This window comes from Callospermophilus lateralis, chromosome 16 (genome assembly GCF_048772815.1).
Source record: "Callospermophilus lateralis isolate mCalLat2 chromosome 16, mCalLat2.hap1, whole genome shotgun sequence".
Lineage (NCBI taxonomy): Eukaryota > Metazoa > Chordata > Mammalia > Rodentia > Sciuridae > Callospermophilus > Callospermophilus lateralis.
The window spans coordinates 32,466,513-32,482,132 of NC_135320.1; the positions used below are offsets into that span (position 1 = coordinate 32,466,513).

At 39.5% G+C, this 15,620-nt stretch overlaps 1 protein-coding gene across 1 annotated transcript in view; it reads right to left on the reverse strand.

The window, feature by feature from the left end:
• Positions 1–8,096: 8,096 nt before the first annotated feature.
• The window catches only part of Eya1 (EYA transcriptional coactivator and phosphatase 1), a 140,169-nt gene continuing 132,645 nt past the window's right edge, over positions 8,097–15,620 (reverse strand). Inside the window, exon 16 of the mRNA XM_076835421.1 lies at positions 8,097–8,846. Within this exon, the coding sequence (XP_076691536.1) occupies positions 8,766–8,846 (81 nt within the window). The 3' untranslated portion in view covers positions 8,097–8,765. The remainder of the gene's footprint in view (positions 8,847–15,620) is intronic.

Genomic DNA, 15,620 nt, shown 5'->3' on the forward strand with positions numbered 1-15,620 from the left:
ACCCAGTCCTTGTGTCCAAGGTAACACAACAAACTTTCCCCCTTCTCTCCACCCTACTTTTTTGTCTTTATTTTTCTTCTCTTTTTTCCCCTCCTCTTCAATACTTTTTTGCTTGAGCTGGGCTCAGTGACAGTCAAAGAGGTATTGTATTAAGAAACTTAAGGCAGGTGCTGATGCTTGATTTATCTGGACCCATGCAACACCATCATTGGGAGGTTCAGGGAGCAACTTTGCATCCCCTCCAGGAATGGCTGAAGTTGGGTCTGGCAGAGACCACCTCCTGGCTATGACTTTAGCAGTTACAAAAGCTTGGGGAGGGAGGGTTTATATCTTTAAAATCTTCAGCTAGCTGCCCTCCCCCATTTGAAATGGAAAAGTGACATTTCCTCAATTAAAGGGTTTAACCCCCATGGCTGCACTTTCTGGAGCCCATCAGGGAAACCAGGTTGCTATTCTTGCCCCTCCAAACGGTTTGTTATAACACACACATCCAATGACTTATAAAATTACTTCCAGACAGCGAAGGCTTCTAGTTCAGGAATAGTGAGACAATTTCAAACGAAACAACGCCCTCCCCTCTGCTGAAACCTTCTGACTTAATTATACACAACTTTGCACAGGGCTGAGGGGAGCCTGTTCCTTCCCAGTGATGGGGGAGGAGGGAAGAGAAGTAGAGGGTCTTGGAAACTGCCCCTCTATCTCATGACTAGCTCTGCCTCTGGTACACCTGCTGTGTGGGGTCTACATTTTTGTCCCCAGGGCCACCCTTGGACAGACAATCCTTACATCTTGCTTGGATTATGGCTACCACCTCCTATGACTCCCATCCTCCTAATTCTACACCCTTCTCCATCATGAATCCAATGGATATACATCTGATTCTATCACCCCCACCATCCCAGGGTAAAATTCTTTGATGGCTTGATGAAGCCCAGACTCCTGAGTTTCTAAGTTTCCTGAGTTTCCAAGCCCAGACTCCTGACTTTCTTCTTACTAATCTAGACCAAATCAATTTTTCAGAAATTGCTCATTTATTATTTATTCATCTATGGAGCCAGTAAGTGTTTTAATTTGAGTATTATGAGATTTAACCTAAAAAGCACCAATATATCAAGCATTATCTTTGGTGCTGAGAGTTGAATGGCAGTGATGTCTGTCTGTCCCTCATCTTCCTGGAGATAACAGCCTATTGAGAGAGTCAAAGTAATCAAACAGATCTAAAGAGGAGACAAACTATGGCAAGTGAGAAGAAGGTATTGTGTGACTGAAGGAGACTGTAGGGTTTTGCTGGGAGGAACTGTCTGTTTTTAGACCAATGGGTCAGAAAGACTTAGAAAGGGTGTGCTAAAGACTGAGACTTTAGCTAGGCGCAGTGGCACATACCTGTGATCCCAGTGGCTCCAGAGGCTGAGACGGGAGGATCATGAGTTCAAAGCCAGCCTCAGCAAAATCAAGATGCTAAGCAACTGAGTGAGACCCTGTCTCTAAATAAAATACAAAACAGGGCTGAGGACTGGCTCAGTGGTTGAGTGTCCCTGAATTCAATCCCTGGTATCCGCCCTAAAAAAAATAAAAAGAGAGAAAAAAAGACTGAGACTTAAAGGTTTAGGAACAACAACAGCAGTGATGTAAGAGTCCTCCAGGCAGGGAGCACATGTGAAGGCCTTGATGTGGAGAGACACCTAGGATTTTCAAGATCCAACAAGGAACCTCATGGAGCAAAAGCCTAAGAAGGTCCCCCTAAGGGGGACCCGAGCAGGTGAGAGAGGCTGGGTGGTCTAATCAAGCCACACACTTGAGAACCTTAAGTTTTATCCTAAAATCCTAAAAGCAACAGTAACAGGCAGTGCCACAACAGGATTACCTTTTTTTTTGGTGGGGAGGAGGTACTGGGGATTGAACTCAGAGGCACTCAACCACTGAGTCATGTCCCAGCCCTATTATTGCTTAGTGCCTCACCATTGCTGAGGCTGGCTTTGAACTCGGGATCCTTCTGCCTTTGCCTCCTGAGCGGCTGGGAGTACAGGTGTGCACAACTGCACCTGGCCCAGGATTATCTTTTACAGAGATCCCTCAGGCTGTGCTGTAGGGGATGCATCAGAGCAGGACCAGTAAGGGCCAGGAAAGCAGCAGTGAACTCTTCTAGGAGCATGGAGCAGGGCACTGGTGACATGGCAGAGGAGCCCCAGGCCCACTGGAGATGTGTTCTGTGGGAAATTGGCAAGATTTGGTAAAAGACTGAAAGTGGTGGGAAGAAATTGAGAATGCCTTTTGAGTACTAAGTTTGAAGCTTGAACAAGAGGGTCATTGGCTGGGGGTTTGGGAGGATGGTTAGGTTTAGGAAGCTCTTCAGCTTCTTGTCCTTATCTTTCATTTAGGAAAATGAAAATCTCACTTCCTTCTCATTTCCTCAGGCAACATTCATTGCTGTGCTTTGAGGGCTTCCATCAAAAATTAAAGCTCTTTGCTCTACCCCCCACCCCACCGCACCCCCTTTGCAGCTGTCCTTGAAATCAAATTTGGCCCTCTTCACAGACCATGGCTGCCCTTACCATATGTTTTCCTAGTAGATAGATGGCAGCCCCTTGAGGGCAAACGTCATGAGGCAGAACTCTACACTTACAGAGGAGCCCTTCTGGACACTTATTGAATGCAGTGGAGTGGGGTCATGGGGGTTTCAAAGGCATGGGTGGGATGTGCAGAATGGACTATAATGGCCGAGAGCTAGGAAATATACTTCCAAAATTGGCCTTCATCTTGCTTGCAGGTGATTGGCAGTGGAGGTATCTCACATCTGCTGGCACAAGGTAATAGCTGCAGCCACACCCCAGAGAAATCAAATTAGAAGCTTCAGGGTGGGACTCTCATGCATGGATATCTGTCAAAACCACTCCAGAGGACGTCAGGGGGATAGTCAATTGAGAACCAACCAGAGATCAGAACTCATAGGACCTAAACCCCTTTTAGGGAGTTGCGCGGCATGCAGGAGGATCAGTTGTGAGAGAGGGACAACATAGAGAATGTTGGGTAGCGCATCCCTTTCACAGCAGGCACCTTGAGCTTTCTGTCAAACCAGGATAATGACAGAGCAGGCTATGGTGTGCCTGCAGCCTCAGGACAGGAGGGATCAATCCACTTTGAAGGCTGTTGGTCTAGCTATTGTCCCAAGCAGTAAAACTCCCCCTGTGCAACCCGCCCACAGACCAGAGCAGAACCCCCATGCGACCATGCAGTCACACACTCACGGATTTGGGGCGTGTCTTGGTCCCCCAGTGGCAAGTTCTTCTTGAAGGGCTTTCCTCTGGCAGAGAATCCATTTTTCTTCTGGTGCCAATAAAAATCCCCAGCACTGTTCTTTCTCCTTTGCTCCCTTCTATTGCTTCTGACAGAGTTTGCCAGTGAGCTGAGGTCAGGATTTCCTTTTTACAAACAACCTGCTTTCAGTCAGCGGGGCCAGAGGTTTCCTAAATTACAAACCCTTTCATTTCTTCTGCCACAAGTCATCCTGTCAGTTTGTATAATCACACAGAATGCAGAGAAATGGAAACGCTCAGAGAGACACTGAAAGAAAGACGTGCTCTTACCAATGCGATTCTTTTGGCTTGTCGAGAAACTATACCAGATAGGATGGATGGGGCTATTGCAGCCCGAGCTTTGTAGCTGTGCATAATGTGGATAAAGTTCAGTGTCTGGGAAGAAATTTCTTATAAGTCTTAAGTGAGCAAACAATGTCCGTTAAGTCTGCATTCTGTTAGGCAAATGGTCTCCTTTTATATTTATTTGAATTGGGAAATATCCATGTCATATGTAAGTTTTGAAAAACAAACTTAAGAAGTTATTACAAAATGTGTGTGTGTGTTCTTTGTCTGGCTCAATAAAAGACCAATTTTAAAACAAATCAGGAAGGATGACATAGGATTGAGACACTAAAGCTAAAAAGGCATTCAGATATCATTGGAAAATTGTACTAACTGGACAGAATGCTAGACAGACCTTGAAAATTGAAAAGGAACACCTTATATTACCTCTTTATTTAGTGATAGATAAGACAGGCCAAGCTTATTTTTCCTGGCCATCTAGCTCCTAATCTTCTCACAATTCTGCATGCATCCAAGAGGGTGGGCTGAGGTATGACTTTGCTTTATTTGACTGTGATGCTTGGGCAAAGCATTTAATCCAAGTTCTGTAATCTGTAAAATAAAAGGAGCTCGACTAGACAGCACCTTGACCCAACACTGGAAGTCTAGTCTAGTATAGAAATGTCAACCACAGGGAAGGTGGTGGATGCTAATGCAGGAGCTGAACTACTGCTCCTATTCTCTTCCACCTCTTTCTTCCGTGAAGGAGAACAGTCATGATTGTACATTAGAGCCCAGAGGCTGAAGTTTTATTCTGAGATAAAGGACAGAGCCTGGCCCTCTCCTTCTCCTTGCCACCTACCATTCCCTCTCTCAGCTCCAGAGCCACAGTCCTGAGGCTTTGTCCTTCCTTCTCTTCTCCAGCTTGCTGCATCCCTTCCTGATTTAGGCTGCTCTCGGGCGGGCTCTTCTCTGCTCCTGGCTCTGCTTGGGCCAGCTCCTCCCCAGCCTTCAAGAATGAATGAGATATCCATTCGTTCTTCAGGAAGCTTCTCCTGCCTGCCTGGGCTAGTGCTACCCTTTGCCTCCATCAGTACCTTCATGGACCCTTTTCTAGAACCATAACAAATTCTCTCATAGCCTCTGGCCCAATGCTTCCATCTTGTTCTCTAGTCTAGGCGAGAACAACACAGTGATGCGAGGAGATGGTATTGTTCCAAATACTTTATGTATTTTAACATATTGTCTTCAGAATAATTCTTGAAAGTAGCTCTTATTATTACTCCCCTCTTACAGTTGAGGAAACTAAGGCTCAGAGAAGTTGAGAAGCTTGGCCTACCAGGTTAAGGAAGCTGAGATTCCAGCCCATCTGAGTACAGAAGCCAGGCTCCTAACCACTGGGCTGTCTTTGCACAGTGTTTAGATACTTTGGACATTTCTGGATTCTTCCTGTGTCTCACCAGTCTCCCTCTCCAACCTATTAGCCAATCCCATCATTGTTATCACTAAAAATAAACCCCAGATTTCCCTCTCCACCATCCTAGTTCAAATCTGACCATTGTTGATCTGGACTGAATTAATGACCTAATAACTGGTTTACATACTTCTCTGGCTCCTCTATAGCCTGTTTTCCATAAAGAAGCCAGAGTGATCATTTCAAAGAATAAGGAGGAGCAGTTAATATCCTCGCATAAAAACTTCAATGGCCTCCCTTTTTACAGAATGGCACCTAAAACCCTTAGCATGACCTCAAGATCTTTCTGGTTTCTCTCTTCCTTTACAAAATCATCTCCTACACCTCTCCTCTTGGTCCCAAAGGTGTGTTTTTCATTCCTACAATACAAACATGCCTGCATGCTTTGCCCCTAACCTAGTAGTCATGCTGCCTACTCCCTAGTAGTCAGGTCTCAGGTCAAACATTCTGTTCAAGGAGGCTTACGATGTCTATTACCCATGTTCTGTGTTAACTTTCCACAAAGAACCATTCTGACTTGAGGATATCTTATTCATTCATTCAGTAATTCATTTACTGTCTATTTCTACCAGCTCCAATGTGATCTCGGACCTGGGGGCATCCAGGACAATGCACACAAGAAGGGTTCCATGAATCTGTTGAATGGAATGTGTGTGAACTGCCAAGGTAGAGGGTGGGTGCATGGGAAGTTCAGAAGAAGTTGCTAACACAATACCATGATGCCAAAGGTGGCTGTGCAGAAGAGTGGGGACTGGAGCTGGCCACAGTTTGGGTGGACTGAGGCTGGGGGAGGTCATTGCCATTACTGGGAAGGCTCTAGCAAAGATGAGGCGGGGCTGTTTGCTCCATTGAAGAGCATGATATGCTGGCCTGGCATCCTGAAGGTTTGCTCCTTAAGGTAATGAGATAATGCTGAGGAGAAGGGCCAGCCTGCATTTGGAAGCTCTAGAATGCCCAGGGGAAATATATGAGCTCTAATCCCCAAAGGAGAACCCTTTAAATGTTTTGGCCACAGGGTGTCATGGTAGAAGCGCTGCTTTAAAAAATTCATCTTTGGAGTGTGTCTCCTCCATTTTGCCTACTTTTCTTACTTTTCCTATGGCCGAGTAATCCCTTCATTCCACACACCAAACTCTCTTTAAAGGTTCTTCCCCAACCTCCTTTGTTTTCAAGGTGGACACCTCACTCTTCAACCTGCTTCATTTTGTGTGTGTGTGTGTGTGTGTGTGTGTGTGTGAAAAATGTACCTCATGGAGCTAATAGATGGGTCAGACAAATGTACATTTGATTTTCATGTGTCTGTATGTATGCATGTTGTGTTTCTAAGATTAACTTCTCAGGAGGAAGTGAGTTGTGCTGTTTTACAGCTCTCTGTTGGTGATTAATCTGGCTAATCGTAGAGATATATGTTGTGGGTGTTCTTTTCGATGAAACTGCCTTATATTTGCTGTCCCTTGGGTATTTAAGTGGCTAAATCTATGACTTGCAATCCAAGATATTTTAAGCTGAAATCTGTCCTCTAGTAGATAAATCTGAGTGAGGGTTCAGTTTATAGAGTTTGGAGAAAGAAAGAGCTTTTCCATTCATCAGTTCTTAGTGATCAGAGAAACAGCTGTTGCCTACCAGCTTGGTTCCCTGAAGGACTGATAAAGCCATCACGGCAGCTGCTTCTTGCAACTTCCTTTGTGGGCTTTTGAGTGTTCCAATGCAACCAAAGTCCTACTATTTCCTATAAACACCAGGAAAAAGATGATATTGATATTCGAGGAGTGGATAGTACTTCACAAATCAATTTTATTAATTTAAACACAAAAATTAATGAAGAAAAATTCTGTACACAATTGTGGACACGACACACCTTTTTACAGTAAGGCCAAAATGAGTTTTGTCTTTTCAGTCTTCAGAGTACAAGAACATAAAATGAGAAGGTTAAAAAAAAAAATAAATCATCAACTTCTGTTTGCTTCAAGCGAAAAAGGGAAAAAAAAGAGAAGCTAACTCAATTGTCACACGATTTGGAGAATTTACAAATGACTAATTATAGCAGCAACACGAAACTTCAGATAAGGATGGAATAGCTCTTTAGCTACTCTGGGTCAAAGCTGGGTGGGGGACGCAATACAATATTAAATAAAATGTATCCAAAGAATAATTTCATTGAAATGGAAAGCTTTAGATGCCAAAGACTAACTTGCTTGGACAAATTGATCACTTTGGGAGAGACTTTCCTATTGTGTGACCATGGTGACACTTTTCCCTCCCCCAAGATTTACGCTTGTCATGATATAAGTGGAGGCTAACATTAATTTTTTGGTGATGGAGACCAGCTACATTCACTGTTGGCAATGAACTTTCCTCTGCACGGGGAGGAAAAGAGAGGGGATTTGAACTTGTGGAGTAATGCAAAGTTATGCTGATGTCTAGCCACATGGAAATGTCTTCCTGTACCTAAACAAGAAAATACAGACACAATAATAATTCTGAGCACATTAAAACTCTGTTAGTCTCCCATTCATGAACCATTTTTATTAATAAAATATATCTATCATCTATATTCTTTCCATGGGATGAAGCATTTGAATAATCACTTTTCCAAATAGTTACATATAATACATTAGTGTTGAAATGAAAAAGGTGATAAGAGAACTTTTCATGTTTCCAAATGAAGAAGCTGCTGTGTTATTTTATCAAGATCCTCCTAACAGCATTAACAAAATTTAGATAGAAGAACTGATGGGGAAAAAGGATTTGGAAAACAAACTCCTTATTGACACTTGACATCCATGCTTTTGGTCTTGACAACATTATCAAAAAAAAAATCCATTATCTACATATTTATACCCAATACTCGGATAAGGCACTGCACATGAGTTTGTGCACCTGTTGCCTCAAGCTTCACTGAGAAGGCTTTACTGCCTTTCAATATCATTTCCCTAAACAATATGTAAAAGAATCATCCATTATTACAAATTTACACCAAAAATTATTTCTGTACATGATTGTCTCAGTGATGTACATATTATATGTTTAAATTAGACATACTTTAAACTACTTTGCAATGTGCTAAAATTCAAAGTACTTGCCACATCATGAGGCAAAGGCCTTTAATTGCTTATTTCTTACATTATTGTCTCTTCAATTACTTGATGTCAAAAAAGTCTGTCTGGGTGAATTGTATGGTATGTGATTTATACCTCAGTAAATTTCTTTTTAATAAAAAGTCTGTTCATAAATAAGTAGAGATGTACAGATTACCCTGGGTAGAAGACACCAAAAAGTAAACCTTCTTTACAAGAAAATTCTTCCACTGGTATTCAGGAAATACATTTTCAGTCTTTGTTGTGCAATCAAGTTTGCTGTATTAGGGAAGCTGTTTATGTCACATTGAAAATGCTAAAAACTGAAGTGTTTGCAGGTCCTTTCTTCACAGGTTTGAACCGTGTAGTTAATGTGGCAAAGACACATTACGCTGTGCTAGAACATTCTCATGGCTTATTTTCATTGGATTCACAGTACTAGAGTCAACAGCTGTTCTGAAGAAATAGACTTGGTCCTCCCTTAACCACGAGGGCAGAGGTCAAAATTGACAGCAGCTGCACATGGTGTGTTGATATCATTAAGTTCTGGAGTCCAGCGCTGACATGAAACTCGGGCCTGTTGGATTTGTCCCTGGTCACAGGGAGGTTGGGTGGTTTCAAAGTGCCATGCTGTCGTTACAGGTACTCCAGTTCCAAGGCATGATGTAGGGCCATGAGGTCCGAGTGACTAGAGACCCTCCAGAAAGGCATGGCATGCTGCAGAAGGGGCAGATACACAGTCAGGACAGAGAATGTGCCCAACTCCCTCTAAAAATCCACTATTTATGCCCAGCCCCTTGTTTAAGTATTAGGAAAATTGCCGGCTATCATCTTCGCCATCACATCCATCTGTTCAAAAAAAAATTCAAACTAATTCTCCCCAAAGAGTCTGGGGATGAATTTTAAAATGTAATCCAGAGTTCATTTGTTTAAGAAGGTTCTGGATATTTTTTAACTAGGTCTATACTGTGACTTGATTGCTAATTTTAAACTTTAATAAGACATTCACTATAATGAAACTTTGCCAAGAACAGGTGCCTTTCAAAATATGTATGCAGTGGATTTTTGATGCTGAAAGCTTAAAAAGCTTGTTTTTTATGAGTCTAAGCCATTTTCCTCAGTTGGTAGTATTTTACATTTTCCCAAACTAATCTTTTTCATATATGAAGCAATCGTTCTTTATTTCCATCAGTTATTCTTTACATTGATCTTTAAATGACTTTACCATATGAGAAAAACTTAATGGATGTCTAAGGTTGGTTTTGTGTGTATTTGTGTTATTACTTACACTATCAAGGTAGGGATGTTTGTGAAACATCTGAATAAACCAGAGACAAGAAAAACAGGAGAAAGTAAGGTCACTGCAATCCATAAGTGGTGAAAAATGTGATAATGGACTTTTATAGTTCAAAAGGAGTGTAAATAAGTACTTTTGCATCAGTAAAATATTTTTCTTAAATAAAAGAAAATCATCACCTTTGGGGGACAAAACTCTGCTTAGCTCATAAAGTGATAAACTACTTATTATAGAAGGTAATAATTATAGGATAATATGGAGGCCAAAGTATAATTTGCAATTATAGTTCTGAAGAATTTGGGAAATTTTCAGACTAAGAGAAGAATCTGACATGGAGGCAAATAGAAATGAGGTTGTGTTTTTCTAATCTGTAACAATGGGAGCTACTATTTTGATATCAATCACAAGCTGCTATATTACTGGGCTGTAAACTATTAAAAGCAAATTTATTAACAATGTATTTGCCTCAAATTATCTAAAATCTTATGCTACATTGCAATATCAAATGTAGGCCTTTTATACTTGATATTACTTGCAAGTATCTATATATTTTTGTTATCCTTAAATGATAAAATAGTCTAGAAATGGCTAAGATCTCATTGTAGATTTCTAGAGGATGCTGTACTGGGATCTTTAGATTGTAAGATAAATCATGTGCTTTCATTCATTTTAAAAAATTGTTTTTTGATTTTGCATGCATACAGTCTAGGTATAAAAGGCCTTGAGTTGCATCTTGCCATGACTCGGTATTTCACAGTCTGTAGATGAGTAACAGAAAGGTACTACTATGTATTCTAAGGACAGTTGAAGGGGAGCAATCATCTTTGCTTAGGGAATGGGGGAAATACTTGAAAATAGGATGTGCTAGTTGAGCTGGGTCTGAAAGGATGAGCATTCAGAAGAGTATTCTGAATGGGTCTGTGGGGTGGGGCACAAAAGATAAAGGAAAAGTTGTTAGCACTGGCTGGGTATGAAAGACTCATTTGGTGACATGACTGGCTGCAGGAGCCAGTTGGTTCAGAGTCTGGTAAGCCCTATGAAAGAGTTTCTTGTTAATAATAATTATTAAGTACTGGGTGTTATATCAGGAGGCACTGTGCCACATGCTTCAAATAGGTACTATTATCACCATTCTACTAGTGAAAAAAAATAAGAGTAGAGAGTTTTAAATAATAACTGATATGGAATGAAGCCAGGATTCTTACCAGCTCTGAACTTAATCTGAATTTTACTGTAATGCCTCCTAACTGTTCCTGTGGCTTTTTAAAAAAAATTTGCATAGCTGAATTATCAGCACAATAGCACATATAAAAACACATACTCACAATCCAATCCCTACTCTGGTAAACAAGTGAATGCGATTCATAGATCTGGGATGTAAATGTTTGATCTCTTATAATACCGAAAGCTTTCTTTCTTTTTTATTATTGGAGAAAATTCATGCATATAAAACATTTGTAAAAAATAGAACTATCTAAAGAAATACAGACCATTTTTTAATCCTACTACACAAATAGCCACATTTCTTTACATTTTTATGTAAATTCCTATTCACATATTTGAAATTATGCATATATACAGTATGCACCATTCTGCATCCTGCTTATTTTGACTTAATCTCAACTTAATTTTAGATATATCATTTTCAACTATAAACATATTCTTTCATATCAAACTATCTAATTTTATATCCTTACGCTAATTGTGATTTTCCTCTTTCCTTTAATATATTTGCCAGCAATCCATTACCCTTCCCCAAAGTTCTTTCTAATTTCTATAAATCTAATGTGCTGTTATTTTGGGAAGTATTAAAGGATGCTGAAGGTTCTTCAGACAGACATCCAGAAACCTCTAAGATAACCAGCTTTACAAATTTATATAAAAATATTTGTGAGAGGTGGAATTTTTTTCCAAAATAGGTTTGGATTCTTTTGCAAGCATTGGTTCCCACAAATGAGTTCCCTACATCTACAGTCATGACCACTACACATTTGGAAGCTGGTGCACTCAGAACCATGCAGTGACAAATGCAATAAATGGCAGAGAAATAGAAAAGGGAAATGAAAAAAAAATCCAGCTAATTCTTTGGTACACGGTTAAGTCATAAATTGGCCATTTCATGTCACAGCAAAAAACTGGTCCAATGACTGTCACTCATCTTCATAGGTGTGTTGATGCTAGCCTAGAGCACATTTAAATTGTTTTAACTTTAAGCCATATTCTACAATACTATATAGAAAGTGAGATTCTTCCTAAGAAGCCCTGAATGAAAGTTATGAGCTATTCCTTTAGCAGATGATAGACAGCCCATCAACCCATCACAGTGCAGTGGTGATGAGGCTACTTCCTTGGAACAAAAGTGCCCAAGGTTTTACAATGACAGCTGCATTTAGGACATCAACTCTAGACTCAGCACTATTTCATCTCGAAGGGTAAAGAGGTCTGCAATGATCAGCTTCATTCTCACAAAAAATAGTGGACTTCTCTAAGAGATGTTAACTTAATATCAAGTAGGTGCTTAAAAGAAAACAGTCTATGTAAGAAGGGTGGTGACTAAAACTCTTACCCATATATAATTAGAACTAATATTGCATAATAGTATTTTCCCTAAATAAGCACACATTGATGCAAAGATTGCATGCATTTCTAAGAGCTTCCCTATCTATAAAATAAAGGTTTAGTGGAAATGACTCCAGGTGCTTGATTGCAAGTTTGTGATTTAATTATTAAGCTATAGTCCGTTCCCTTTAGAGTACCGTGGCTGCACAAGACACATGCCGCCACTGCCAAGAACCACTCAGCAGGCAAGATACATCTGATATATCAAATTCATTACAATTTTGTGAAACTGTGTGGGATTGAAATTCAGAGAGGAGGGCTTAGCTGAAAGCGGTAAGTTGGGCTTGTACTGAAGTGGAAGAATGGATGAAGTTGGAAAGAGAGATGGGTCTCCCAGTTAGGAGGTGTGTGTTGTGATAAGGCCAGTAAGTAGGATGCACAGAGTATTTTCTGTGATTAATCCATATAATGAGTCATCCAGAATAATAAGATTTTTCAAGGAAATGAAAAATATATAAGGGGTTTAGATTTGTATCTGGTAAATAGAAGGAAATGGTGGCTAATAATTCCTCGATGTTGGGAGACACCAAGAAAGTATTTTAAACAATTTAGGGCAGCAGCCAGAGTCAGATGGATTTGGAAGTGTGACTGTCTGGTTGCAGAAAAATCAGGCAGAGTGACAGTAGAAATGGAGTGAGTGTGATGGATGGAAGGCATCATGAACAGAGAATTCATGTGACTTAGGGGCTGTAAGTAGAGCACCCCAAAGCAAGTCTAAGTGGACAAACTGGTTTGGGACAGCTGAAATCATTTGGTGTATTAAGATATTCAGATGGTTATGACATGCAATAGCAAAATGGAAATACTCCATCTGGTAACTGGAGCCCTAGGTTCCAAAATAGAGCTACCCACAAATCTTAACAGAAATGACAGCTATAAGTGTGACACATGCACAGTTAGTTTATCAACAGTGGGCACACACTGAGAGAAGTGGGTACCAAGGTTCTAAAGGAGCACATGGTTCTGGGTCTTTACAGCCAAAATGTTTCCCAACGGGAACACAATGACACCTTCCTTCTTTTTCCTCTTGACTATGGCTGTGAACTCTCCAAATTCCCTTAGCCTGACCTTCCCACCTGATATTTTGCATTTCTCCCTTCTAGTTACATCTGACATCCATCACACACAAAGCCGGGCATGTGGGCACTCATAGACAATTGGACATTGCTGGATTAAACTAAAATTTTCCAAAATTTAAAAGCAGACTCTGATGTTCTTATTGCACTTCTGGGAATTTATCCCACAGAGGAATTTGTCCAACAGATATGCTTGAATAAACCACATAAACACTATTCACTGCAGAACTGTTTGTAATAGTAAACACAGGAACCCACCTAAAGTTCAGCCCCAGGGGACTGGTTAAATAATTGCACATCCACATAATGAGATACCAAGCAGTCACTTAAAGGGATGAGAGGTGGAAAGCTCTATATACTGATACAGATAAGTACCAGGACAGATTGCCAGTGAAAAACAGCAGGTACAGAAGAAAACAATATAATTATCATTTATATTAAAAAAAACTCTGCTTTCCTAAGCATACATTATTTCTGGATAGTTTTCATATGGAGGTACCAAAACATAGATATTCTAACAACTCATGAATACTTATTATACTTCTCATCTTTTTCCCCTCTAATCAGACGTGAGCTCTTCAAGGATGAAGGAGAATCCAGTTCCAAGACCTGACATATAGTAAGTGTTCATCAAATGTTAACAAATCACTATACAGTAGTAAGATTCTTTGGATTCCATGTATCACTCTTAATGAAAACTAAAACCAGATAATTTAATTGCATTACTAATATTTTTATATAAGTGGCTTCTATTTTCCTCTTGAATATGTTCATAATTAGGTATTGTCAATCAGGTTCTCAGTTCTATTCTGGATTTTACAAGTTTTGAATGTTTAATAGAGCAATTTTGGGGGGAGAGTGGTAGAAGAGATTGAACTCAGGGGCACTAAGCCACATCCCCAGCTCTATTTTGTATTTTATTTAGAGACAGGGTCTTACTGAGTCGCTTAGCACCTTGCTTTTGCTGAAGTTGGCTTTGAACTCGTGATTCTCCTGTCTCAGCCTCCTGAGCTGCTAGGATTACAGGCCTGCGCTGTGCCGCCTGGCTAAAGTGAGCAACTTTTGATGAAGCCTATGTCATTGTGTAGAATAATGTATATTTATTGTTTTTTCCTGTTATTCAGAAGAGACTAATTTGAAATAGCTTTCTAAGGTTAATTTAGTAAGGCTACTTTTACTCTACAAATGAAAACTAAGTATTAACATCTTGATTTTTTTTTTAATCATATGCATGAACAATTTTCACTCAAGTCATATTGTATTAGGGAAAAAAAGAATTTATGGTGAAAAAGAAAGCCTGATTTTTTTTTTCTTTGAGGAAAGTATTTCTATGATACAAATTATAGAGTTAGATTCAATTTCTCAGAAAAGTCCTTAGACTAAATTGGCAAAGAGGTCCAAGTGAAACCAGGATTTCAAGTGACCTTTAGTGACATAGGCAACTGGAGAATTACTTACTGGCTTTGGTTTCTGGCTTAAAAAACAATCTTACTTAGTCAAATGAAAGACATCTCTACGGGGAAAAGAAGAGTGTTGTTGGGCATTTTTAACTGAGAGGTAAGCTAAATGGTTAAAACTGATTTTGAACAAATGCAAAATGTTTTGATTTTGCAAAACAATATAAAAATGTGCAAGACTTCAGTGGTTCACTATTTTATTTAGTAATTTAAACTGATCAGTACTACTCAATAACTGAAGTATCAGAATGAATAAAGTTTAAAAGCATAATTTCATATCTGCCTCACAAGAAGAAACACAAACTTTAGTTTAAAAAAGCATATAAATTATTTTCTGTAAACCAAATGCTTAAGATATATAAATGAGATTCATAGTTTACTTCTAAATCTCATGAGACCAGAGAAAGCAAGTTCAAAACTTAGGACACTTTCTAGCTATGTCTGTTGGCCAAATAAATCATCCTTTCTATGCCTTCATTTCCTCCTCTGTGAAGTGTGTCTAAGGCTTCCTTCCTAATAAAATTGCAAGGATTTAATGAGACAATGGATATGAGTGCTTAAAAGGAGAGACTGAGATATGAAGATGTTAGTAATTGGAACAAGAACTGCTAACTCTTCTCTTTATGTAGCTTTTTACAGGGCAAGTTGAGGATATTCATTATTTTAGATCTTTTTCTAAAAAGACTAGACAAAACATTCTCCTTAAGTTAGAAAATTAAGACCTGTCATTCTGAGTAATAACTTGATATCTGAATCTTTTGAAAAATCTACACTTTATATACACAGAGGCAGGTCCCAAGGTACAAAGAGACTATTCTCAGCAGATGGTTTGGGACTTATCACCTATAGTCAAACAGGAAATCAAAGTTAAAGGCTGGGATGACCCATTCATAGTCAAAAAATTCAAAGAGAATGTTCTTTGCAACTGGTGTGCCCCAGGTAAAGAATGAATATCATATCCAAAGACAAACGGAAATAATTTTAACTGTTTTTCTAAAAAAGAATTTGTTTTTCCTGTTGTTCTTACCAAAACCAAACCTAA